This window comes from Dipodomys merriami, unplaced genomic scaffold, assembly GCF_024711535.1.
Source record: "Dipodomys merriami isolate MVZ:Mamm:240054 unplaced genomic scaffold, mDipMer1.0.p SCAF_114, whole genome shotgun sequence".
NCBI lineage: Eukaryota > Metazoa > Chordata > Mammalia > Rodentia > Heteromyidae > Dipodomys > Dipodomys merriami.
In genome coordinates this window covers 3,271,032-3,298,023 of record NW_027202427.1, presented here as the reverse complement: position 1 = coordinate 3,298,023, position 26,992 = coordinate 3,271,032, and the positions used below count along the sequence as shown (strand labels likewise).

The window sequence follows — 26,992 nt, the reverse complement described above, 5'->3', positions numbered from 1 at the left end:
CCACAGATCCCGTGGGATCTGCCTCCCACCCTTTGGTGTGCATTGGGACATGTGACTTGCTGTGCCCCACAGAATGAAGTATCCCAATGCAATAACAGCATACCCATCCCGCCAGCCCTTGCGAGGCGGTGTGTGTCCCTACATACTTTATTGTACCTACACTGTCACCACCAGGACCTGTCCAGATGGAGGGGAGGAAACCCACCCCACTTCCAGCTGAGCCACTCTAGATGATCAGACCCCTGGACTCAAAAAATAATGGTGGCTAAGTCACTTAAGTTTCGAAGTCATTTGTTACACAGCAATAGCTAACTGATACAGCTAATACAGCAGAGCCTATTTTGGAGTGACGAAGAAAGAACTTTAAAAAGTACTCATTTGGATGGAAAACAGACAATTCACAGAGGGAAATCCAAATGACCAATAAACAAACCCAAAGCTTATTTTCTCTAGCAATAAAGGAACTTGGATCAGTCATAAAATACTGTTTTCCACCTACCAAGCCAGCAAAAATAAATACACACATATGGCAATATTGTGTGTTGGCACGGACCAGGGAAACAGAACTCGTATCCAGCTGGTGGGTGTGTAAATGGTTACGAGGTTTCCCAGACTCATTTAATGGCAAGCAACAGAACTGCCAAGGGGCACCGTCATCGTGACTTCGTGACCCCACTCCTTGATATTCACCCCAGAGGGACTCTGGTCTTGGTGTCTGTACCAGTCAGCTTTGCCTTACGGTAACAAAGCACCTGAGATGACTAGCTTACACAGAGAAAAGGGTAATTTTGGCTCCCGGTTCCAAGATCTGGTCACCCAGCACTCTGGGACTCTGGGGGTGTGGGGTGGAGAGAGCATGGGGGAGTGTTCTGATTTGCACAAAGCAGAGACAGGGCCTCAAGGCCTCTCGGAGGACTCACTTCCTGTGGCTTAAGGCCCGCCCTTTCCAAATTCCACTACCTCCCAACAGCACCACCCAGGGGAGCAATCTTCCACACCCAAGCTGTTGCAGTGCTGACTCTAAGCAGTGCTTATCACATGGAGACGGTAACGGCCCATCTGGTCAACCACAGGCATGTAAGATGACAGGGAACAGCCGCTCTATGATGGAACAGTACACACAGAACTTAAGAAGAAAAAACCCACCATGGTTCTGATGCTATACAGCACGGATGCAGGAGAGGAAGGTTACACATCAGAAGAAGGCCAAGTCCCATCTCCTGAGGCCCAACTCTGGATCCACCCCCACATCCTCCAGGCAGATGATGGTGCCCTCAAAGCACCCTGTAGCCTGAAATCCTACTCTGGAGGCTGAGATCTGAGGATTGCAGTTTGAAGCCAGACCAAGCAAGAACGACTGTGACTCTTATTTCCAAATAACTACTCCCTCAAAAATAAATAAATAAATATATAAAAGCCAGAGGCTGTGCTCAAGTGGCAGAGTGGTAACCTGAACAAAGAAGCAAAGCAGCTGTTGGCACAGGTGGCTCACGCCTGGCATCCTAGCTGCTCAGGAGGCTGAGATCTGAGGAATGTAGTTCAAAGCCAGCCCTGGGCAGGAAAATTTGTGAGACTCGTCTCCAATTAATCACAGAAAAAGCTGGAAGTGGTACTGAAACAGGCCAAAAAGCAACCTGTAAGGGAGGCCTCCTTTTTTTTTTTTTTTGTCAGTCGTGGGGCTTGAAGTCTGGGCCTGGGCACTGTCCCTCAGCTCCTCAGCTCAAGACAAGTGCTCTACCACTTGAGCCATGGTGCTTATGTGGTGCTGTAGAATCTAATCCAGGGCCTCATGTGTGCAAGGCGAGCGCTCTACCACTTGAGCCACAGCACCACTTCCAGTTTTCGGTGGTTTATTGGAGCTAAGAGTCTCACAGACTTTCCTGCCCGGGCTGGCTTTGAACCGTGATCCTCAGATCTCAGCCTCCTCAGTAGCTAGGATGACAGGCGTGAGCCACTGGTGCCCAGCAGAGGCCTCCCTTTAAATGGCACATGTGCACTGCAGCACTGAAACCTTCCATGAGGCATGTCAGCAACATCATTATACCACAATGCATCGTGGGAATGGGCATGCGTCGTGAGAAACTGTTACGTAACTACAACCTGCCTACCACCAAGCACTACCCTACCCACAACCCCAACCAGCCTTCAAACGTGAGATGCCACCAGTCCCAGCCCCGCAGCTCCCTTGCTAAGTAAGACCTGCTCATATACTGTGGAGGGAACATGCTTTCACTCACACGCTGTAATAAATCCACCTGTGTGACAAGAAGACCTCGGATTGCCCTTAAGTAACAGTATGGCCACGTTAGCAAACAGAAGAATCTGCAGGGTAACGCTACATTTCCTGATGTTCTACATAAGAAAAGTTACCTGTGTTTGACAGAGTGGAGATCTGGAGACCTCAAAAGCTTTGAGACCCTACTAATAAGAAACTGGGCACCGTGGTGCATGCCTGTCATCCCAGCTAAGGCAGAGAATGTAAATAAGGGGATCACGGTCCTATCTCAAAAATAATCAGAGCAAAACGGGCTGGGAGTATGGCTTGATTGGCAGAAGCCTGCTTAGCAAGTGCAAGGGTCTGAATTAAAACTCTGGTACTACTGAAATCACACACACACAGACACACACACACTGCTCCTAGGCTCACGAGGGACTCCTTGGCCTCAAACCGCTGCAGTAATGCTAGCAAACAGACCCAAATCAGCAGCTTTCAAAAGCCACACTGCATTCCCCTGGTCATGTTCTGCGGCCCCGGGGAAGGCAGGCCCAGGTTGAGGACCTGAGACCATCTCCCCGTCCCAGGATCCCAGGGCTTCCTGAGGTGCACAGGGGAGGGGAAGCCACCTTCCGCCGGCAGAGGCTCCAGGCCCGGAACAGACAAGTCCTGTGAGGAGCACCTGCCTCGCCAGGGCAGGGGCCAGGCTGAGGGCTGGGAAGGCAGGGAGCACGGCGGAGGCGGGGCAGGGAGGGCCGGTGCAGAGCCTGGCGAGCCTCCTCCTGCCTGTGGATCCACCCCACCGGCCCTGGGCTTTGCTGCCCGCGGGGCACAGGCCTGGCTGATCCTGGGGTGTGGCAGCAGACCGCCCAGGAGCGCCCACACAGACAAGGCTCCTTCCTGGCCACACAAGGGAATTCCAGAGAAAAACAACCTACGTGCAGCATTGTATTTTTAGCACTAACTGGTGCTAAAAGCCTTCTGTGGCCCCTCAGGGGAGCTGCCTGGCGGGTCTGCACCTGTGTGCTCAGTGTGCCTCCTGCCTGCGCCCCCCAACAGGAAGGCAGTGCCTGTGGGGGCAGCGGAGCAGGACGGCCCGGCAGGCCTGCCCCGAGGTGGGCAGAGGGAAGGAGCCCAGGACTTCCTGGCCTCCAGGGCCTGATGGCCCCAATAGCCCCAGCCGCAGGATGGTACAGCTGCCGGCTGCTGGGAAAACTACCTTCAGGCTTTAGGAAGCAGGACTTGCCTCTGCTCCTCTTCTGGACACTGACATGTCTGGATATGATGTGATGCCTGCCTCCTGGCAGCCATCCTGCATTTCTGAGGTGGCCTGCTTGACAGCCATGTCCAGGTGGGGCCTGGCCCTGTCTTGTGTACAGAATTCTGCGGGGCTTGTAGACTCAGCCAGTTCCCCGAGTCACGGGACACCACGGTGGACAATGCAGGGGTGATGGTGGCCCTGCCACTCGTGGGAGAGGCCATATGCCATGCCCTACCCACTGTTGCAAGGACGGCAGGCTCTGCAGTGCCCACACCCAGAGAAAACTGCAGCCCACACGGAAGAGCCGGAGCAGAAGCACGCAGCCAACCGCGGGTCCAGAGGCCTGGATGTCTGATGAGGGCCTGGGTGGAGGGGCAGGAGGAGGGGCCCAAGTGCTGGGAGGAGCGGGGTCTGCAGACCCACGGACACAGGCCCCAGGGACAGCCGCCAGGAGCCGCCTGTCAGCTCTGCACCCCTGTGCCTGTCTGCAGCTACACCCCAGGAACTGTGTGTGGGATCCATCCATGCCTGAACCCTGGGTGGCAGCAAAGTCATTGCCACGGGGTGTCCTGCTGGAAGCCCAGCTGAGGCCGGGAAGCCGGGCCAAGGAGGCGGAGCTCCGGCAGGCAGCTTCCTGGCTGCGGACACACAGGGCCCCATGGATGATAGGGAGGGGACGGCAGCCAGTGGAGAGCCAACCGGACAGAGCCGAGGGGGGCCGGGGTGGAGGGGGAGAGCATGGGCAAAGGGGGGGCTCGAGGGCAGTCAGGCATGCGGATAACAACCACCACGGCCCTCTAGGAAACCACACACAACTTTAGTAATAAAGCAAGGACAAAGCCCCAACCACCCAGGCCTCCTCCCAAGTCCTGGGAGCAGGCGAGGTGCAGCTCCTCCATCCAGCTTCAGCAAGCCCGCCGCGGCCAGCTGCCGGCTCAGGCCGACAGGCCCTGGACACACACAGCACACGTGCTGCGCCCTGCGGTGGGGGGTGGGCAGGCTCCCTCCTGTGGCCGCAGGAGCGGCTGGGAGCATGGCTCAGATCTGCTGAGGTACTGGAGAGTGCTGGGCGGGATGAGGGGACCTCTCAGTCTCTGCCGCCGGGGTGCACCACACCGGAGAACGAGGGCTGAGGTCTCTCACAGCGGCCTGAAGCAGAGGAAGCTGCCTGGTGCGACTGGCAGATTCCAGCATCTTCCTCGCGACAGGCCCTGCTGTCACGGGGCTGTGCAGAGGCGGCCAGGGAGGCCCTGGGGACACGTCCACACAGCGCTGCACGCGCTGGGGACAGCGATTTTAGCCACACGGAGAAAATACAAACCCAGCGGCAGCGTCCAGACATCCCCAGTGCCGCGCACACAAGTGGGCCCAGGAGCGCAGCTTTGCCCAATAAACCCGGAAGGAAACTAAGACCAACTTAGAACTCTGCTAAGCGTTCCGGCTCTGGAATAAGCACCGCCCAGACTTGAGCTCTACCACAGCGGGACAGTGGGAATGGGCCGGGCCGGGGGTGGCGCCCAACCTGAGTATAGCAGGGCCTCGGTACCTGCGAGGCCGGCCGGCAGCGCCGTCTGTGGGCAGCGGGCGGCACACGGCTAATGCGAGGCGTAGGCCGGGCTCCAGAGCCCCGAGGGAGGACTGGCTTTGCGGCCAGGAGGCAGCGAGTTGAACGAGGTGGGCGAGGACGATGAGGACGACAAGGAAGACAACGGCGAGGAGGCTGTGAAGTCTGGGGAGGAGACAGGAGGTGAGCGACAGGCCGCCCGCGGCACCCGCCACTCCGGGCAGTGAGAACGCGTGTTCCCCGCGTGCCGCGGCCTTTCGCCAAGCCATGGAGCCGCGCCCAGGAGCCCCACCTCATCCAGTCGCTGGTCAGAAGACCAGCTCGGGCCTCAGAGCAGGGTGGTGGGAAACAGTGGGTAGTGAAAGGGGTGGGCTTCTCCATCTGGGACCCCCTTGTAGGGACCGTCCGGGATCTCCAGCTCCGAGTCAGTCCTTCCAGCCCAGCCTGGCCCAGGACCAGCCTGGGTGTCCCCCACCTCCAGATCTGCACTCTGGGTCTCAGGCCCTAGCTTTTCTTCTAACCAGCGACAGGCCTCTGAGGGCTGGGCTCGGGAGCTCACGGCCCCCCTGCCGGGCTGTGCCCAAGACGGAGGTACTCACAGTGGGGGCTATGCCGAGAGCCGGGTCGGGGAGCCAGGGCTGGGGATGCAGCAAGATCTCGGGGTGCGCAGACCGTGTGGTAGGCTGCAAGCACACAGGATGGGCGGTTAGAGGAGGGGTGCGGGCTGGGTGCCAAGGCGGAGACGAGACACAGGCCTCACCTATGATGGTGACCGCTGTCCCGGCCAGCAGGGCAAAGAGCGTGAAGAACATGACTTGGTAGGAGTCCAGTGAGGGCAGGAAGAGGCCGGCGCCATCTGCGTCAGTGCGAAGATGAGTCAGCACCACGCCAGGGCTGTGGCGGCATCCACGGGCGCCCAGCCCCGCCACCCCACCCGGCAGCCACGCCTGCCTCAGACATGAGGACCAGGCTGGGGAAGGACCTGGGGTCCCGGTAGGGCCCTGGTTGGTCCTGTGCTGACATTCACAGGCTTCCTTCTCTCCTCCTCAGGCCATCTGAACCAGCCCTGTACCGCCCAGCCCCAGGTCCTCCCGGGAAATGCGTGTGTGCTGGTTCTCGTGAGGCAGGTGCACTAGGGTGCGGGGAAGCTCAGGCTGCCCCGGAGTGAGGACAGCTGTTGAGAATGCCCAGTAGGGCATGCGCACCATGGACTACAGGGAGCGGCCAGCCAGAAGCCCACAGCAGACAGGGCGAGAAGGGATGGGATGGGCAGGACAGGATAGGCTGACGGGGTTCTCTGACTCCTTGCAAGGCCAGCGGGCCCGGGGCCTCTGTTCAAAGCTGCTCAGCCTCTGGAGAGCCCCCATCTAGCCAGAGCACCAGGAATGCTGGCTCCCCACTTCTGCCCGCTGCCGGGTGACTTTTTGCTCTCCACTGCTCCCAGGAGGCGGGCAGCAGCTCAAGCCCTGCAGTCCCCTCCACGCCAACCTGCTGTGTCCCTTCCCTGTTCCACATCCCCAGGTCCCGACAACGAACGTGGGGCTCTCCCCTGGGCACTGGTCCCTGCCCGGGGCCACATCCCGCCATGGGCTGTGTTCAGCCCTGTCCCTGGACCTGCCGCTCCCCCTGAGCTGGGCCCTGGCACCTGCCTGGCACAGTCACAGGCAGGGGCACATCAGGGACACAGAACTTGGCAGTGGGCACTCACTGAGCACCCGTGTGTGCAGTGCGCCCTGCTCTCCCCGGGGCTGGCATCTAACTCCTGAGCGCCTACTGTGTGTGCGGTGGGCCCCGCTCTCCCCGGGGATCTGCGTGGGTGGCTGGCCTGGCATCTAACTCCTGAGCGCCTACTGTGTGTGTGCAGGGCCCCGTTCTCCCTGGGGCTGACATCTAACTCCAGAGCGCCTACTGTGTGTGCGGTGCGCCCTGCTCTCCCCAGGGATCTGTGTGGGTGGCTGGCCCGGCATCTAACTCCTGAGCGCCTACTGTGTGTGTGCAGGGCCCTGCTCTCCCCGGGGATCTGTGTGGGTGGCTGGCCCAGCATCTAACTCCTGAGCGCCTACTGTGTGTGTGCAGGGCCCCGCTCTCCCCGGGGCTGGTGTGTAACTTCTGGCAGCTGGCCACAGTTTGGGGTAAGGTCTGACAAGTGGCATCTGCCAGCAGTCTGCAGGTAGCACAGTGCTGCTCGGGGCTCTGTGGGGAACGCCAGCCCAGGCAGGGGACACTGGATGCCAAGGGCTTTGCACTGGGGCCGCCCGCGTTCCCGAGCAGGAAGGCCGTAGGGTGGGTGCAGCCGGGAGTGGGGGAGATGAGCCGTAGTGGAAGGCTGGTCAGGCCCGGGGTCACTGTGGGACGGGGACTGGGAGCCGTGGTGAAGGGCCCTGCTGACAGTGGACTTGGCCGCGGGAAGTGTGATGCTGCCGGGTCAGCCCGCTACCTCCGGGGAGCCCAGCCCCCTCATCTCCTGGCTGTGGGGCCGCTGTAGGGAAGCTCAGGAACTTCCGGTCTGTCCCTCTCACCCACGTCTGTCCCCTTCAGCGTCCCTCCCCGTGACTCACAGGGACCAGGCCCGCGACGGTCCATCACGAAGGCCACGGTGACAGGGATGGTGAGGGCCTGGTGAGTGGCAGGGCTGGAGAAGGTCAGTGTGGTGGACAGAGGGCCCTGGCTGCCGGCTGTGGGGTCTGAGACGCCGACCGTGTAGGTGACGAAGCTGGGCAGCCCCAGAGACTTCTCCTTCATGAAGGCCAGCACGGCAGGAGACCCGGATCGCACCTGGTAGGGGGATTTCATCCGGAGGCCTGGATGACCAGTGTGGGACTGAACAATCCCTCCCAGGGTCCAGGGTCTGGATGGGGACCTCTACTGGGTATTTCTTGGGATAGGGTACCAGGAAACACTGTCCGTGCTGAGGGTTGAAGCAAGGGTCAAAGCAGTGTCCTTAAATTCTAATCAAGAGCTGTTCTAAAGGATGTTTGCCCCGCACAAAGTCCCGCATGTCTCCAGGAAGTGGTGTGGAACAGCAGGCCCCATTAGGCCATCCCCTTCCCCCAACAACAGCGCAGTCTAACCCCAGCCCTCAGGAGGAGAGGAGCAAGGGGAAGAGCTGCACCTCTCCCCGGAGGCTTCCGGACTCCGGAGCCTTAGAGATCATTCCCCTGCCACCCAGCGGGCGGTGGTGTGGTGTGCAGACAGGACTGAGTCCCTGGGGAACGAGAGCCCTTCCCGCGGCCCTGAACTAGTGTTTTCACAGGGATTCATTCGTTCACGCTAAACCGCCACGGAGCGTATCCCGAGTGTCCCAATGCTGCTCCACATGCTAAACTAGCTGTGAAGACGGCAAACACTATGGAAATCGCACACAGGAGCGGAGGACAGCAGTGCAGGAGAAAGGGGGACAAACGCCTTAACTTTGAAAATAAGGTTCCAGTTTGAAAGGGAGGGCCTGGGCGCTACGCTCCCCACTTCCTGACCCGTACCCCAGCCCGGGCTCGCCTCGCCCGGTGCACACGGCTGCCACCCACCTCCAGGTTCTCCAGGATCTCCCCGGCACCGAAGATCTTCACCTCGGAGCTGGTGAAGTAGTTGCTCAAAATGATTTCCGCCTGGTTGGCATAGAGCCCCGGGCTGAAGGGCACCTCGGCCGCTACCCTCTCTGCGGAGTGCGGGCTGCCGGGGAGGGCAGCAGTGACCAGCAGGGCTGTCTTCTTCATGCTCAAGTGCTTCAGCTGCTGGTCTGTCAGGCTGTGCATCGTCAGTGTGCAGAGGTACTGGCCTGTGGAGACACAGGGGGCCCCGTACACTGATGCCGTTCCCTTTCTCCGATTCTCTGAGAAACTCCTATACATCCTCCAGAACCCAGGTGAGTAGTCACCTCCTCCAGGAGTCCTCTTGAGAACGCCCTTTCAGAGCCCCTGGTCCAGGCTGGACACCCTATGACCCAACAGTTCCTCACTGCAGAATTCTCTGCTCCCCAGCGCCCTGCTTACAGTGCTGGGGGCGGGAGGAGGGAGCCTGTCAGGCCAACTCTGCAGCTCAGGACCTGGCTCAGAATGAGGGAAACTTAGTGGTAAACAGATTTTAGCCCAGCATTTGGCTGCAGGTCAAACTGGTGTGCTGATGCCCACGGTCCTAACACAGACACAGTCCTCTGCACCTGATGCTGAGCGGACACCACTCACCGAGAGCAGCATCAAAGCCTGGCTCCACGGTGAAAATGTCCCGTGCGGGGAAATCGAAGACATCTTGCTTGAACCGGAGCTGGCAGTTAATGAGGGACTCTGGGTGCAAGGTTGTGATGACTTCCCTCTGGGCAGGGGAGCATTCTCCTAAAGGTGGGGAGTGGGTGAGAAGATCGGGGGTCAGGCCCCAAGGCTGCAAGGGCACCACAGTTTTTTACAATTGTTGAGGATACATTTTCTAGAGGAGGGGCCACTGAATGCCCTTAACTCCAGACAACCCAGCGTGTGTGTCCTCTGGACCCGGGGCCGGGAGCACAGGCCACCCCTTCTGTAGGACATCAGGAGGGCAGAGGCTCCTCACTACAACACAGCGTGCACTGGGGCCTTGTGGGGGCGGGGGGGGGGTCCAGCCACCTGCACTGAGGCAGGAAGAGATGCTACCATGACGACATAAGCCCGCCTCAATCATCACAAGAATAACGGTGGTATTTAATTCACCAGTTAAATTGTTTAAATAAAAAACCAGCCGGTACCAACTCATTTATTTCTGGAAGCTGCTGTCTGGGGCTGTCATGGGCAGGGGATGAGGTAGAATGCTCTATGCATGACTTAGGAGAGGTAATTATAAACATCAAATCCAGAAGACCCGTCTGCTAAGTCATTCGTTTCCAGCATTAATGGCAGTGATGGCGGCTGCTTTGCTCTGCTGCCCTACGGCTGCAATCCCATTTCCCACTCAGAAGAGGCAATGTCTAGGAGTTGGGCTCTTTTATGAAAATGCCTTTCACGGCTCAGCTTGTGGAGGACTTGCATCTGTAAAACGCTGCAGGGAATGGAGGAGCTGGGGCTCACGGCTCTCTGGAGTTGGGGGATAAATCTGAATGTGAAAAGCATGGGCTCAGGGTGTGGCTCAGCGGTAGAGGGCCTGCCTGGCACATACAGGGCCCTGGGTTCCAGCCCCTGAGCCACAAGGCCAAATCACAACAGCTCAGAGGAAGCCTCATCTGCAGATGCTACCTCCCCGCTCCCTGAACATGACAGGGCCCCTGGGGTACCAATCAGGTTAGAGCTTCTGTCTCCCACGGTGACCATCACCCTGGAGGCAGTGTCCTCCTGGAAGCTGCTCTGGGCAGGGTGGACGCGATGGGCCACAGTCCTCTGAGGTGTGATGACCGCTATCTAGGGAGGGAGCAAGACAGCACCACTGAGACCAACTGTCTACTAGACTTTTCTCACCTCACCGCAGCTTTCCAGGGGACAACGCCTCAGGGCCAGCCTGACGTGTGGCGGAGATTGGGGGAGAGCCCGGGCTGGTCAGACCTGGATGGAACAGCAGGCTACACCTCACTGAAGGGTCCAGACCAAGCCATGGACCGTGAGGACGTAAGTTCTTGCTGTGGTCTCCCCGCTGCTTATGAAGCTGGCTGCCTACTCTTGTGGCAAAGAGAAGAGATATATTCTAAAGGCTCCGGAGTCCGGTCTGCCCAGATGCCCATCTCCTGTTGGTTCCCTTGGCCTAGCTTGCAACCTGTCACATCCCAACCTCTGGGGAGGGGGGTGCCCTGTCCCTGAAGGTCCTGCAGGCCCAGTGGTCCTTGCTGGCTTCAAGGCCACTCAAAGCTGACCACCTCTCTTGGAATAGCACCAGCACTTCCTGCTTCTAGCAAGTTCCAGCAGTGGGGAGTGCCTGAGAGCAGAAATGGAGGCAGCTCTCCCCAAAGCTCTGAAGTCCCGGGGCCTGTGGAGGCAGAGCTGGGGTTGGCTGCGGCCCCTCTGGCCTCACCAGGGGCTGCCGCCGCCATGCACTGTCTCCGCCCAGCATCGCTGCCATCCCGAGGAGCCTGCCACTTCCGTGCCCAGTACTGCCAGCACTGCCTGGCTTCTCCTGGCCGCCATGCATGGACTCTGACGCGAGCTTTGCTCTGCCCGCAGTTCCAACAGCTACGGCTTTCCAGAGCTTCCACTACGGCCAAGCTCATTCACCTGATTCACACGGCAGCCCACCTCATCTTCCACAGCATAACCCCATTCTGTAGGCCAGAAAGCTGAGGCAAACAGAGGTCAGAACGCTTGCCAAGGCCACACTCTCTCTTGGTGGCTGATCTGGGATTGAACCCAGGTATCACGTTAAAATTTGAGATGGGGCTAGGCGTCAGTGGCTCATGCCTATCATCCTAGCTACTCAGGAGGCTGAGATCTGAGGACTGCCATTCGAAGCCAGCCTAGGCAGAAAAAGCATGTGAGGCTCTTCAATTAATCACCACAAAAAGCTGGAAGTGGAATTGTGGTTCAAGTGGCAAAGTACTAGCCTTGAGTATAAAAGTTCAAGGACAAAAGAAAAAAAGAAAAAAAGAGCTCAGGGACAGTGCCCAGTGCTGGCATAAAAAATGGGGATGGCAGGATGTGAATGTGGCTCAGTGGCAGAGTGCTTGCCTAGCATGCACAAAGCTCTGGATTCCTCAGTCCCACATACACAGAAAAGGCCAGAAGTGGTGCTGCGGCTCAAGTGGGAGAGTGCTAGCCTTGAGCAAAAGAAGCTCAGGGACAGCACCCAGGCCCAGGACTGGCAAAAAAAACAAAATAAGAAAAAAAAGAATGGAGATGGTGTCTCTATACCTGTCAAGGACACACTCAGCCACATGTATTTGGTGGCCAAAATGCCTGGGTAATGAAGGCCCACTGGCCTGGAATCCAGGGCAGTTTGTAACCTGATCACAAAGCTCAAGCTGAGACCCTCCCACCCTATGTTCTAGCTCTCCCCCACTCAGGCTGAGCTCTTTAACTGGACACACTTTGGCAGACGCTGCCCAACCTGTCCACGCTCGGTGGGCTCTCCTGGAAAAGCACAGCCTCACTAGCCAGAGTGCCTCTATCTGCGGCCAGCTTGCCCAACACGTGTACTTGCAGTACTAACTACGCAAACTATGAGGCTGAACTGCTGGGTTCTATATAGCACATGCTGGCTCTAAAACCGAGACGCGTCTTGAGACTTGGCCAGAATTGGCTCATTGATTCATTCCTGGCTGGAGACAAATATAAGGCAGAATGGTTCTGCTCACCTCAAAAGTCTCAAAAGGTGGGGGCTGGGAAGGTGGCTCAGTGGTAGGGCGCTTGCCTTGCATGCATGAGGCCCTGGGTTCGATTCCTCAGCACCACATTAAGCAGAAAAACAAAAGCCGAAGTGGCGCAGTGGCTCAAGTGGTAGAGCGCTAGCCTTGAGCTGAAGAGCTGAGGGACAGCGCCCAGGCCCAGAGTTCAGACCCCACGACCGGACCCCCTCCCCCCCAAAAAAAAAGTCTCAGAAGGTGACTTGCCAGGGAGGCTCAACTTTGCTGGTGATGCCCAGGGCAGCAGCTTCCTTAGCCACCCCTCGCCGTGCTGCCCACATCCATGGGCCGCCCCGGTCACCACACCGGGTGATGTGGGGAGGAGGAGGAGGTTAGGAAGCGCAGGGCGAGCAGTGGCTCATCCTGCACACAGAGCCGTGATGGCTCTGGCAGGAGGCCCCCGGGGCCATGTGTGCATCAAAGAACACGAAATGACGAGGGACAGCAAGCCCTCTGCGCTGCCGGCTCCACATCCTCACATCCAAATCAAACCACATCACATAAGGAAGATTTTGAGGAGAATACCATTGTGCCTGTGTTGAACACGTATCGTTTTCTTCTTACTCTATCAGCAGTTCATTTAGCATTTGCCTTGTATCAGGCATGTAAGCAATCCTGAGGTGATTTCAAGTACGTAGAAGAGGCATGTAGGTGCAACTGGTCTAAGGGGCCTGAGAACCTGCATAGTTTGGCCCCCGAGCCAGTCCTCTGAGGACGAGGTTCTTGGGCTGCCTCGTGGCGGCTTCCACCACTCTGGGGGTCAGCCACACCCTGCAGACCACTCCGCCATGCACGCCTCCGGCCCCTCTTCAGTCCTACCTCCTTGTAGGTCCTCAGGTGTCCAGCAACCTCATAGTAAGCTGTCACAGACCCCACGTCCCGGGCCACAGCCACGCCTGTTTTGGGGTCAATGTGGAGGATGTTGTTGGCCGAGGAGCTCCAGGTCCCTGAGACACCTGGAGAAGAAGCTGGACGTCACCCATTTCCAGTGAAGGCCCAGCTTAGAGGGCGAGCGTGTTATCCTCCACGCTGGCCCCCACTGCCCCAGGGGCGTGCTCCCTGGCCCTGGCCTCAAGGTCTGAGCTCTCCCCTGCAGTGGCTATCAGACACTGTGGCTCAAATCCCTGCTTGGAATCTCCCATCCTCCTCCTACAGTCTCCACCCCTGCCGCGGGCCAGCGAGGTGCTGCCCCACCAGTCCCCGCCCGTTGCCCTCCCGAATCTTGGCTCTTGCCCACCCAGCCTGCACTCACTGCCAATTGCTGTCAACAACCAGAAAGCAGATGTCAGGCTCAGTGCCAGCAGCACTTCTGATTTAAACGCCAATCACACTACACGGTAAATGTAATAACCTCACAAGTTGTGGCAGATTATTTTTCTTCAGATAGTATTTCATTTCCTTTTAGAATGAATTAATGAAAAAAAGGGGGGGGGGATTTGACTGAAAAGGAAATTCAGCAGGTAACTGCTGGCCCAACCTCCATTTTCTGCTCATGTGTCTAGATCAATGACCACTGACCACACAATCCATTGATAAGATACACTCAGCTCCCAGCTTCACTAGCCACACCAAGCGCTCACTAGCTGGGAGAGACAGCAAACACGCGGGTCCATCTCCACGCAGAAGATGGACTGCCAGCGCTGCCCCAGGTCAAGGGCTGGTGTAGCTCTCCTGCGCTGCCGGGCACTGACTGTTGTAGGAATCCTCTGGGTTCCAACTCTACCAAGACCAGGTACCGAGCACTTCCCCAGGGAAGGGGGACAGTGACTTCAAGGTCCCTCTCACCTTCCAGACTGATGAGAACAGTGGCCAGGCAGAGGACATCTCCCACCACCACTGCCCCGGACAGCTCTGGTGAGATGGCCTGCAGGACCGGCAGTGGGACGTAGTCTGAGAGGCCCAGGTGCTCTCCATCCCACACGCTGAGCAGCGTCAGGCCCACGCTGACGGTGCGGACGATGCAGGTGTTGTTGGTGGGACCCTTAGCAATCTGTACAAAGTCATCCCTAGGCACAGGGGAGAGAGGCAGGCTCGGCTCAGCTCAGGAAAGGAAAGCACAGCTGTAGTCCTCTGCTGAGCGGGCACAGACCCTCAGCAGGAAGCAGCCCCTTGCCAAGGCAAGGAAGAGAATGACCTGTGACGCGACAAGCGTGGCGGCCAGGCCACCTCTGCTGTGGAGCAGCGGTGGGCTCTGCAGCCCTGCCAGCGCTCCCTGAAGCAGGGCAACGACGTCCCGGGGACGCCATGGCCAGTGAGCTGACAAGCTGGTGGGTAAAGCACTCAAAACCCTGCCGGAAGGCTGTGCTGGTGTCGAGGACTGCACTAGGCAGGGTGAGGTCCGGGTCTGAGCTCCCCGCTCCCACTGCCCCAATCTGATCACCGTGACAGGCACTCCAGCCACACAGGGCCAGAGTGACCTCTGCGGTGTCGCTGAGGATGGCAGAGCCAGACTGTTTCCCCCATGGCTTCCTAGGCCATAGCCTGACAAATGGCTGCTTCTGTGCAGAGCCCACAGATTGCCTGGGGCCCCACGACCACTCCCCTGCTTGATGAGCAGAAGACAGGCCACATTCCCAGGAGGGCATGTGCAAACCATTTTGGGTTGCTGGTCTGTCTTGCCCTCCAAGGACAGAAGCAGGGTTAGAAGTAGGCCTAACTCCAAATTCCTATCTGCCATGCCTGTGCACCTGTCCTTTATGTGCTCAGGTCCTGTGGAAAGCCTGTCATGAACGGTCACCAATACCTGGACCAGAACTCAGATCCCAACGAAGCAAGCCCTGGAATCCCACCCCAAGTCATACTCTGTCCTCCTGGGACTGAGATGGACCTGTCCTCAAGCTGGCCTGCACCCCTAGGGCAGTCGCTTAGCTTTACAATCCTGCCACGCTGGGCCCTGTGATACCCAAACTGGTTTGCACCCCTAGGGCAGTCACTCGGCTTACAAGCCCACCAAGCACCCGGCCAGTACTCCAGTGGCCTCAAGACAGCTGGCAGGCCAGGCTGAAGCCGCAGCCTGGAAACCTCACATCAGGATGGCGGTTGCAGTTGAAGTTCATAAAGAGCAATGCTGAGAGACCCACACGTGGAGCTGGACACATCCTGGTGTCCAAACTCTTCCTGGCTGTGTGGCCCTGGGCAAATGGCTTGATATCAGTGGTTTGCCACAACTGAAGTCTGCTGTGGAGTCTGCAGATGTCCTGGAGGACATGCTCAGCAGACGCTCAGCATGCTGGGCTCCTCTCCACCGGGGCCTGCCCATTTGAAGGCTGTGTCTTGTTCTAATGAATTGTTACAGGTAGTATGGTCGATGAACCGAATCCATTGATTACAAGGCCAAACGAAAGCCAAGATTCCATTTCCCCTGTCTTTCTTTCATGGCCATATTAAACAACCCCTTACAAATCCCCAACCCCAGTCCCTAACATGTGCTCTGCCTCCTGCCAGTGGGGGCCATCTTCACTAATCAATTTCCTGCCACACAGTGACAGAGCTGCGGGGCCATGCTCTCCCCTCCCCTGCTTCCTCTATCTCCTGACCAGACTCCAGTGTCTCCCTGCCTGGCCCCGTGTTCATCTGGAACTGCTTCTCAGGTGTCACCCATCTCTTCCATGAATTAAATCCAGGTACAAGGCAGGCACAGCCTTCACATGAGCAAAAAGCACCACCCACACTCTACCTGTTGGTGGCAAAGTTGAGGATTGAATTATGAGCATGAAAGATGTCTCCAGAGTTGTCATGGAAGTGGACAGTGAAGGTCACGGTCATCCCCAGTGGCAGGGCAGCCAGGGCCTCCTTGTGATGGCTGTGCAGGACAGGGCTCATGGAGATCCTCAGGTAAGAAACAGGAGACACCTGCAGGACACAGCACCAGTATGATGATGACCTGTGCCAGGCAGGACACCGCACGAGTACAGAGATGACCTGCGCCAGGCTCTTGAAGAACCCACCGCCCAAGGAGGCAACCACTGCCTCTGGGGTCCACAGCTCGGGAACAATTGCAGCCAGCTGACTTCAGGGTAACGAGGAGTAGAGAGACCTTGGTCCCTTGCCTAGGGACAAGGTTTCCACTCTGAACAAAGCAGGCTGGACTCACTGAAACACTGCTGTTCAGTCATTGGGAGAGTTGGCTCTTGGGCTCTTAAAGAAACACCACCCAATGGATCACTGGGGCCTCACAAGCCTGTGAGTGCTCTGGCTGGAGGAAGGAAATGGGTTTCTAGAGCCATCTGAAGCTGTATACTACATAAATAGCAGTAAAACTATCCCAACTTGAGGTAACACCCTCCTGCTCAAAAACCTGGCCCCTCAAAGTCTAAAGCCCAGCTGGGCACCAGTGGCTCACGCCTGTAATCCTAGCTACTCACTAGGCTGAAATCTGAGGATCAAGGTTCAAAGCCAGCCCAGGCAGGAAAGTCCCTGAGATTCTCATCTCCAATGAACCAACAGAAAACTGGAAGTGGTGCTGTGGCTCACGTGGTAGCACGCTCGCCTTGAGCTGAAGAGCGCAGGGCAATGCCCAGGCCTGAGTTCAGTCAATACGTGTATGTTGAAATAGCAACCTTCAGATGCTTCCTGTCACTCAAACACTGAGGTGGGCAGCCCCGGCCAGGCCCCCATCTTGAAGTGCACAGATGAACAGGCCTGGGGCCTAAGCACAAACCAAAAATCCAGTGACTGTGTTTGCTTTGTCCTCTAGGATCAGAAAGCAGCGATGAGATGAGAAGCAAGCTCTGCCGGGGACGTGGATGAGGCGTGCCCGAGGTGAAGGCAATGGCTCCTTTCACTAAGCGGGCACAGAGGGCAAAGAGAGTGATCTACCAAGACAGAAGCATACAAGCCTGGGCCACGCAAAGTCTGCTGCCAAGCACTGGGGCCTGGGTCTCAGTTTCCACATCTGTAAAAGAGTCCCAGTGCCTGGAGTGTGCCGGATGCCATGCTTGGCAGGCTGGCTCCAGCCAGGGCTCAACAGTTAGTAGAGATGTCAGTGGTCAGGCTCTTCACAGATCTCATTGGGCCTCAATTTCCCTATCTATGAATCAACGTAGCTGCAGTCCATAATTTCTAAGGATTTGTAGCTTGGGCAGCCCAAGACTGATCTAGGATCTCTGCCCTGAGTGATCTTTTTTTTTTTTTTTTTTTTTTTTTAATTGTGAAAATACCATACAGAGGGGTTACAATTACATGGGCAAGATAATGAGTACATTTCTTATCAAGCATTGTTGCTTCCTCCTTTGTTTCCCCTTCCCATCCCTTCCAATCTCCCCCCCCTGCCCCTCCCAACCCCCCCCCAAGTGATTCTTAGAAAAAGTTAGATAAAGTCCTACTTAGAATTTCTCAGCCAGAAGGTGAGACAAAATATCACCTCTGAGCTATGATCCAGAAAGGGTAAAACACACCGTACCTTTACAGCAATAATGATGGTTTGATTGGCCCCAAAAGGCTCTTGGGCAGTCACTTCAATGGTGGATGTCCCAATGGTGGTACCGGACACCAGGAAGCCTTTCTCATCAATGTGCACGACAGGAACCTTCTCAGGCCCATCCAAGACTCGGAAGCTCAGGGTGGCTGCACCGTCCCTTTGGGAAACAAGGTAGATGCACAGAGCGGGTGGGACACACTGCGAGGCCCTGGGTCAATGCCTCAGATCCAACCTCTGCTCCTGGGAGACAGAGGAGTCCAATTTTCACCCCGCAGTGCACTAGCATCTCTGCTGTCTGTAACCTCCGACGACCTCCACAGGAACCTAACCAGAACCCCTGAGTGTCAGCAGGAGTGACAGGCTGTGAGGCCAACACTCTGTAAAAGGTCACTCCTGTGGCAGTTTCAGTGTGCCGAGCACAGAGGACAGAGTGTGGGGCTTTGAGTCACACGGAGCCCAGGACAGAGAATCCTGACACCCCCTGCCATCCCTGTGTGCGTGCTGTCCCCTGGGCTTTTTTCCTTAGCTGGGAAAAAGGTGCAACCTCTTAGCCGAGCCTATTTCCTCACACTATGAGTAGGGCAAAAACTGGACTTCCAGCTAAGAAGGGATTTGCAGGAGATAAATTATGTAGTATTTTATGCTCTTTTACATTTAGTAACAGCAAAGGGACAGGAAGGAAGGGCCCTGGTTCCATGGCAGCCTTTTGCTCACCTCTCCCTCCGCCCAGCCCTATAGAACCTCCCCAGATGATTTTAATGTTATGGCCCTGCTCAGACATTCCTCCACCAACTCCTTCTCCACAGCTGGAGGGACAACTATTCATCCTCGAAGAGCCCTGGGTTAAGCATCTCCATCTGTGTCAGGCTCCCCACAGATCTCTGCGCAGAAGCCCTTGTGTAGGCTCTGGTGTTTTCTTACAGGCATTTTCCTTCAGTCCCCTTCCTGGGCTCCGTCTGTCATTCACTTCTGTGTTCTCAGAGCCTGGCACAGCGTTTGGCCTTGGTTTCTTCTGGCTGAATGGACCGTGCGCGTGCGCATGTGTGTGTGTGTGTGATATGACATGTACCCCAGTAGGCAACTGCCACTCCAGTTCACTCAGGTGGTTGTTGGGAAAGGCACCCCAGATGAGTGGTGGGAATCACGTCTGCACCCCACCCCCACCCCTCTGGCCTGGGAGCTTGTTAAGGGAGAGCTCTAAACACTGCAGGCCTAGGGTGGGGCCAAGACTTGCATTTCAACGTGTTCCCCAGTGATGCAGTTAATTCACAGGCTATACTTGAGTGGCAAGTCTTAAAAACACAGGGGAACTGAAAAATTTAACACTGCCAAGTTTGTACTTTCTCTCCATTTAAAAGACTGAACTTCAGCAGTGAGCATGAAAACTGTTTCTAGGCTGTAGGAGAAAGAGGGACTCCGGGAGAAGGCTGAGGAGGCCCCCAGGAAGAGAGGGGGACACAGAGGCCGCCCCATGCCCTCTCCCCACTCAGGCAGTCACAGAAAGACTCCCAGGAAGCACCCACGGCTCCTGACAACTGTGACAAATGACTTGTCGGATGCAAGAGCAGCTCCTCAGCCTTGCTGAAAACAAGAGCTGAGTCACGTACCTGTTTGTCTGGAGCTTTATAAATGAGTTGGGTGACATTAATATTTGTTCTGCTTCTATTTCAGGGTTCAGCAGTCGCAGCTTTTCAAATACCTAGAAAGGAAAGAGAAGGAGCCTCACTTCCTATGAATACCAGTTACGACCAGTCCGGGTACCTGCTTCTCCCCTACGGCAAGGGTGAAGGGGACCTGGGCTGAAACACTGTTGCTGGCACCTGCTGGGTTACTGGGGGCGGGAGAAGAAAGGCTAGCCTCCAAGAGAGGCCCAAGGTATGGTATGATGAAGCAGACAGGCTCTCATTTGTGCACTCTGGCTTGGAGCCAGGGAACATATCTGTGTCTTCCCCATTCCTAGCTAGACAGGATGAGTGGACAGCGCCAAGGAGTGAGGTTTCTTTTCCTTATTTTGTTTTTGGGTTGGTTCTAGATGATCTGGAGCACCGATTTTTGGAGCACTAAAAGTTATTCTCGAACCCCAGGCCTTTGCACATGCTGTAAGTCCTCCCCTCCTGCACTGTCACTCACACAGCACACCCCTACCATGCCCCCAGCATCTGTCCGTCAATCCCCTCACTGAGATAGGTCCCTCTGCTTTCCCCAGGAGACTGAGTGTTCCTCGGGGGCAGGAAGGCCCAGCTGCACCCGGACCCCCAGCCCCAGACTCTGACAACGGTCAGCCATATGACTCCTCTCCCATGTACCTGGATTTGGATCTCATCTGAGAGTTCTTTGGCGAGGCCATGCAGCTGTCCTGCCGTGGGGTCCAGAGCCTTGACCACTACCCTCAGCCTGGTCCGGCCTTTCACCCGGCCATGCACATTCATGGCGAAGTTGTACTGTGCCGGGAGCTGGATAGCTGCCTAGGGAAAACACTGAACACAGTTGCAGGGGAGAAGCCAGGGGCTTAGCACCATTACCCTGGGTCTTGATGGCTGGCTGCCTTTCCCAGCACCATCAGATCTGCCACATGGGACAGGCAGATGGGAGCCCCAGCCGTGTCTGGCCAAGTTTGTAGAGTGTTTGAACAATGCTGCGGCTCCATTGGTGAGCCAGGGTTTTCTTTTGTTTTTTGGTGCCAGTCCTGGGGCTTAAACTCAGGGCCTGGGCACTGTCCCTGAGCTGCTTTTTCTCAAGGCTAATGCTCTATTACTTAAGTCACAGCACCAGTTCTGGCTTTTTCTAAGTTTATTGGAGATAAAAGTCTCATGGACTTTTCTGCCCGGGCTAGTTTCCAACTGGGATGCTCAGATCCCAGCCTCCTGGGTAGCTAGGATTACAGGGTGGGCCACGGGCACCCTGCCAGGGGGGTTTATGGAAGAGACTCTTGAGCCTTGAGCAAGCACTGGTGCGCTGTGGGCTGTGCAAGCTTGGCCCTGCACTACTGTCAGCGCCCCATGATCAATGGGGCAGTACCTTAGCTCCACAGGGTGAGGAGGGAGAAGCCTTCCAGAGATCCCATGTCTGTGCCCCGCCCTCCTTCCAGGCCTCCAGCTCCACTCACTGTTCGTTTACAAGGCAGAAAAGACCTTTCAAACCAGCTTCCATTGAGACTTCATGAGAAACGCCCGCCGGTGGCAGACTGCTTCCCCCTCAGCTTGCTGAGTGACCCCCGTAAGTCCTTGCTTCACTCAACACAAAGATGGACTTAGAATGCTCACTGGAGGCCTGCCCTCTGGGGTGAAGCAGGAGAAAGACCAGGACAGCTGAGCATCACTTCAGAAAGCAGGTGAGAAACAATGGCCGTGACGTTCTGGAGCTCATGTCAGCTCACAAGTCTGCTCACTGCTCTACCACCTGCAGCGGTGGGCTCCAATGGTTCCTGTGTTGGAAGCTGGCTCCCAGCACAGGGACGAGGAGGTGGTGCCTGCTGTGCTGGGCTTGGTGAGAGGGATTAGGTTGTCGTGCATGCTGCTCTCAGAGGGGCAGCGACCTACAGGGACCCGTTGGCTCCTGCCAGAGCGAGTCATGACGAAGGAGCAAGACTGTTTCCAGCCTTCTTTCTGGCTTCCTGCCTCTCCCCCTCACACACACGCACCATGCCATGCCCCCACCATGTTGTGATGTAGCCAGAGCAGGGCCAATGCTGCACCATGCTCAAAACCGCTCATTAGATACCCAGTCTCGGACACTGTGTTATGGCAAAAGAACATGACTCCTTTCCGTGAGGCTCGTGAGTAGGGTGCTTGGAGAAGCCCTGAGTCTGGGTGAGAAGGGTACTTGTGACACGTGGGGTCTGCAGGTGGTTACCTCGGCGTGCCGCCCACGGAGGTCCAGGATGTCCCGTTTGGTGACAGACCAGTGGAAGGTCAGGCCTGGCACAGCATTGCCAAAAGAGAAAGGGCTCTGGTTGTTGGTGATCCCGGTGATATAGACAGGCATCTAGGGGAAACGCCAGGCTCTGTGACCACAGGTCCCAGTGCTGGGCTTTCCCCCACAGCCCACCCCATCCCCTTCCTCAGCTTTCTGGCCGATTCTGTGCAGTGAGCAGTCTTCCCTAACTAGACAAGGACACAGCACAGGTCTGGGAAGGTTTGACGAAACAGCAAACAATCCAACCAGACGCCCCTCCCCAGCTAGGCGGGCATGGCTGCGAGATTCCTGTCTAGAATGACAGAGCTCCCGGCTGCCTGGGGATGCCCCTTGCAGCCAGGCCCACACTGCTGGGCCCTTGAATCTCCAGGCCACCTAGCAGGGGACTGTGGCCATGGGGGTGGGCGGGACAGAGACCATGTGCTCCTGCTGTCTGTGGGCTCTGTCTGCCGGCAGGCACAGCAAACACAGCTCCACAGCTCCCAGTTCTACAACTTACCACCTGCCTGCTCTATCCTCAGGTTCTGCATTCATGGGTCAAGAATATTGAGGGAAAGGACTGGGGGTGGGCAGCTCAGGCACCAGGCCCTGAGTTCAGTCTCTAGCACAGCCAAAAAAAAAAAAAAAAAAAGAGGGGAGGGAGTGTCTATAATGAAGATGTATAAACGTTTTTTCTTGTCGTATTCCCTAAGCCCCGTATCTTGACTGCTGAGAAGACACTGTAGGTTGAGGGCTGTAACTCACTGGAGATGGAGTGTCTCACACGGAAGGGTAGGCTCAGGTGCTGTCAGATTTGACAGCATTAAGGGGCCTGTGCACCCTCAGATACCAAAGGCCAAGGGTCACAGCTGTGTGACCCTGGACAGCATTCTGCACTGACGCATGTGAATTTGCTCATCTAACACGGTGACAATCCTGACCCCCGCCTCCGGGGCTGCTATGAACACCCAGTGGGAGGAGCGGACAGGACACACGTCCTGATGTAAGTGCCACAGCCCCATGGGCTTCTGTCACATGCCAGATGCTTCCCTAGCTGTGGAGAGGTGGCAGTGCCAGGAAGCAGGCATCAGTCAGGAGGACACAGACACAGAACTCGGGATGATTGCTATGCACAAGGACTGTGTCAGCCTCATGGTGTAGGGCAGACAGTGGGGCCGGGCCGAGCCCCACTGAAAATCGGGCTGAGATGAAAGCGCAGGGGGGCAGTTCTAGCACAAGGAACCAAGATCTGAAGCAGGATCCAGAGCCCGTGGGCCCGCCTCACCTGGGTCCCCGTCCTCATCCTCGTGATGGGCGCTCGGATCCTCACCGCCTGCAGCTGCAGCACCTCCACCTCCACATGGTCCTAGGGCGAGAGTGGGCCTCGGGCTGACTGCCGTCCCAAGGCGAGGCGGCACCACAGGACAGACGCCTGCTCCGGGGTGGCTCAGCCACACAGACCAGTCAACCATTTCCCGAGCTGGCCCCCCACTGAGCCTGCAGCCCTACCTGCCCCAGGCCACTGTCAGGCTTGGAGCAGAGCCCAGGGTCCACCCTCCAGCCTGGACATCCTCCAGGATGGGTCTCTAGAATCTCCCAACCCCTAATCCAGCCTATCTGTCTTTGACTCAGCAGGGCACAGGGTGATAATAGCGGACTCTGTGCCCTTCCTCATCCTGAGCGCAGGTCTCTTGAGTAATCTAGTCAAGAACTGACTCTTTGTCTTCTTCACAGTGCTTGAACTACGAAAACCCTTTAGCATTTCGGCTTGCGTCCGTGCCTGGGATTTGGACCAATGCTGGGCACCCCGTAAGCTTCAACCCCTTCTTCTCCTTCTCATGTCTCCTCCCACCAGTTGTGGATGTCCCTCAGCCCCTGGCTGCTGATTGTGTGACTTGGACTGGACAGGGAAACTGGAAGCATCTGACCAAGACCACATGTCCAACAGATGTGGGGGCTGCAAACTGAGCCCCTGCTGGGTGGGCTCAGAGGAGCTGGTGGCCCAGCTGCCCCTCTGCTAAGAACCACAAGGACCTTTCTCCAGCACCTCCCTAGCTGACCAGATGGGGGGCTAGGAGGAAAAGGGTCCACCAAGGCCAGGCCACAAAGAGAGAGGGGCCAGGAGGGAAGGCAGGGCTGTATCTCCAGCCAGCTGTCCTTTCAGCCACGCCACTGGGCTCCCAGGAGGAGGAAAAGAGCCAGTTCCTGAACGACAATCCTGACTGCAGAGAGAAACGAAGCAGGGCCTTGTAGGATCCTGCATTTTACCCTCCAGGACAGCTTTCTAAGCTCGATACTTTCTTGCGAGCTTCACGCAAGCGATAACACACAACCTGGACAGCTGCCGCTGCCATTCAGAAAATCTGTGGTTTAACTGGGATTCTGGGAGACAGATGCGAAAACTGGAAAAAGGAGCCAATCAATGAACTCAATGTCAGATCAAAGTCAGCCTCAGGGAAGGACCTGAGGGCGGCCGCTGCCAGCTCTCACAGGTGCTGGGCTTGGATGCTCTTAGCTGCTCACAGGGAGGACAGATTGGGGGGGACCTGGATGGGGTCTTGTCGACAGCCATCCTGCACAGTGCTCACCGCTCTTCAGGACAGAATGGGTTTCCAGTTAGCTGCGAAGTGAGGACACAAGGCAGCCTCAGGGAGGTCACTGAAGCCAGGATGGCTTATCCCGGGGTCGTCCTCAGGAGCGGTGATGGTTGACCCCTTCCCTCTCTACTGAAGAACACCCACCCCTGGAGAATGAGGGCAATGTGGAGACCAACTTGCACCTGCCTGGCATCAACCCCCCGGTGTAGGGCAGGGAGAGTCTCTTGGGAGGAGACCACTCCACCTAGGCCTGCCAGCTGCTTGTTAGCTTGGAAGAAGCAGATAAGTAATGAGCTTGCCCAGCACAGAGAACTTCTGGCCAGCATTTTCCTGGAAGTGCAAACCCAAGTCTGAACCACTGTTTTTCATGAATCCACGCTTACGGTGCACATCTAGGAACTGACACACACTGCCTCATGCTCTGGGCATCTCGGCTGGGAGCAACCCCTTCCCTTTGCATCAGTACATGCCCTCCCTGCGGGAAGAGGATGTGCACACAGACCAATGCTCAGGACTACTACACACTGGCCACGGGCCATGAGCTGTTTCTTCAGGCAGCTCGTCTGCAAAGGGGACACTAGCAAACACACAGGGTGCCAGGGTATTGGGCACAGCCATCATCATTACCACCAGGGAGTCCCTGGGATGGGGTGTGGCATTGGGGAGCTTATCCATACAGGGCAGCTGGAAGAACCAGGGAGACAGCCTGCAGAAGACCACTTCGGGGGTCTGGATGGCCTGCATCGGCGGGGCTGGCCCAGGTGTTGTCTGGGAACAAGGGTGCCCATCCCCCCGAGTTTCCTGGCTGTGGGTGTTCTCACCATTCCCAATGGCGTGACAATACCTGAGAGACAATGACGACCTTGCCAGTCTCCGCATCCACTGCCCGCACGACCCCCAACACAGAGCCGTTGCCAACCATGAGCCCGCGTACCATTCCGGCACCGCTCACCACTGCCACGCTCTCATTGCTGATGGAGAAGAGGATGTTGGACTGAGGCTGGGGGCCGCCCTCCGAGGTGATCTGAAGGGAGAAACAGTGGCGCTGTGAGGACCTGCCTGCTGACCAGCCCTGCCGCGTCCAAGAGACCTGCTGTCTCAGCCACCTCCACCGTGCCAGGACAAAGACCCATTCCCTGGCCCGCCTGGACCTAGGGTGGCGGGCAGGGGCCAGACTGTGGTAGAAGTGGAAAGCCTGGGACCCTTGGTTCTTACCTGCATCATGGCCCCAATAATCAGCGTCACCTTCCTGGGTATCAGCCTGAATGGGGGGAAGACCTGGGTGTGGAGACACAGGAAGGGGGTGATGCCTGCTGTGCATAATGCACCATCCACACTTCCTGTGAGGTGTCTGTGGGACATGGTGTCACTCCTCTGAGAAGTGACCGGTGTCACCAGCCAGGGCTGGTGAGGGGCCTTCATCCTCCCACTAGCTGATGCTCTGGGGAGGCCTCGGGTGCGTTCTGCTGTTTGTAAGGCCCTGTTTCTTCAGACTCCCATGAAATCATTTAACATGTCCCCCTACAGCATCTGTTCTTGGCCTGCATTCCCAACCACAGGAAGAGCATTCCCTGGGGCTTTTAGGGAATGCACATTATCTGGCCCAGACCACACTTTTGGAGCCACAGGTGGGGCTGCAATTTGGGATCCCACAAGTCCTCTGCAAGATGGCTGTGCATCCTCTTGAGAAAGAAGCTCTTTTACTAAATTCTAAATATCTTGCACTCAAAACAAAACCCTCTAATTTTCTACTAAAATAAAATGCAATAGTTTTCTCTACCAGCAGACTCAAAAGTTTTCTGAGAAAAGGGGGCTCAGGGCTAGTTCCCGCTTGCCAGGGTGGACAACAGGGAGGCTGGGTGCCCACCCGCCTGGCTGAGCAGAGCATCTGCATCTGTCCTGCAGCCCTCACCAGTCCCTGCTTGGCAGGTATATACCACGTGCCTGAAGTGAGTGACACAAGAGTAGATCAGGATCAGGCTGCTATACTATTCACAGCAGAAATGAGTTCCTCACCTCTAGGAGGAGGAGGATGCTCTCCCACCCACAGAGGTACAAACTCTCCGCCAGCCTAGAATGCAGACCCAGCCCTTGCCTGGGAAGACTGTGGAAGATGCTGGCTGCACCCAGTTTAATGCTGCTGCTAATAGCCAACCTGCCCTGCCCTTCCATGTGGCCAGTATGTTGTGGAAGAGCTGCTGCCTGGCCCTGCCCCGTGTGACCAGGCACGGGCCTTCTCAGAGCCACACAGAGGCTTAGAGCACAGAGGGAAATTAAATCATTCAGCCTCCTTCCGGTTCTTCCAGTGTCACGAACTGTGCTGCTTCGCAGACCCCTGGGACTGGTGACCGTTCCTTATGACTAGAGGTCACAGGAAGGCACAGGTTAACGTGACCTTTCCATGGGAGCTTCCTGGATGCCATGAAGTCCCCAACCGAACACAATAAACACATCCCGCCCCTTCCCACACTGGGGCTGACCCCACATGGGAAGGACCAGTTTTACTTCAATCTGCTGTGGCGGGGAGCTGATGCGCTGTCCTGCTTTGTCTGTCACACTCGCAGATAGGCTGGTCTGGCCGATGGCCACGCCATGCACGAGGAACGTGGCAGTATAGCTGTCCAAGGCTTCATCCAGGGCCCTGAAATGGAGGGGAGAGCTAGGATCCTTCTTCCGACACAGATGGAGTGGAGAAGCTGTGGCAGGGCCGGTGCTGTCTTGAGACGCCCTCCCACCCCCCACCCCTGGGACACT

The 26,992-nt window shown here is 56.9% G+C and overlaps 1 protein-coding gene across 2 annotated transcripts in view; it reads right to left on the bottom strand.

The window, feature by feature from the left end:
- Window positions 1-4,274: 4,274 nt before the first annotated feature.
- Window positions 4,275-26,992, bottom strand: part of LOC138822740 (nuclear pore membrane glycoprotein 210-like) — a 75,841-nt gene continuing 53,123 nt past the window's right edge. For both annotated transcript variants that reach the window (XM_070015660.1, XM_070015661.1), the window contains 18 exons: window positions 26,744-26,879; window positions 25,454-25,516; window positions 25,083-25,262; window positions 22,927-23,007; window positions 21,600-21,731; window positions 20,054-20,212; window positions 19,355-19,446; window positions 17,730-17,904; window positions 16,005-16,180; window positions 14,114-14,334; window positions 13,148-13,284; window positions 10,277-10,400; window positions 9,222-9,368; window positions 8,565-8,815; window positions 7,599-7,815; window positions 5,801-5,896; window positions 5,640-5,723; window positions 4,275-5,205 (listed from right to left, as the gene is read on the bottom strand). In XM_070015660.1, the coding sequence (XP_069871761.1) occupies window positions 5,072-5,205; window positions 5,640-5,723; window positions 5,801-5,896; window positions 7,599-7,815; window positions 8,565-8,815; window positions 9,222-9,368; window positions 10,277-10,400; window positions 13,148-13,284; window positions 14,114-14,334; window positions 16,005-16,180; window positions 17,730-17,904; window positions 19,355-19,446; window positions 20,054-20,212; window positions 21,600-21,731; window positions 22,927-23,007; window positions 25,083-25,262; window positions 25,454-25,516; window positions 26,744-26,879 (2,605 nt within the window). In that variant the 3' untranslated portion in view covers window positions 4,275-5,071. The remainder of the gene's footprint in view (window positions 5,206-5,639; window positions 5,724-5,800; window positions 5,897-7,598; window positions 7,816-8,564; window positions 8,816-9,221; window positions 9,369-10,276; window positions 10,401-13,147; window positions 13,285-14,113; window positions 14,335-16,004; window positions 16,181-17,729; window positions 17,905-19,354; window positions 19,447-20,053; window positions 20,213-21,599; window positions 21,732-22,926; window positions 23,008-25,082; window positions 25,263-25,453; window positions 25,517-26,743; window positions 26,880-26,992) is intronic.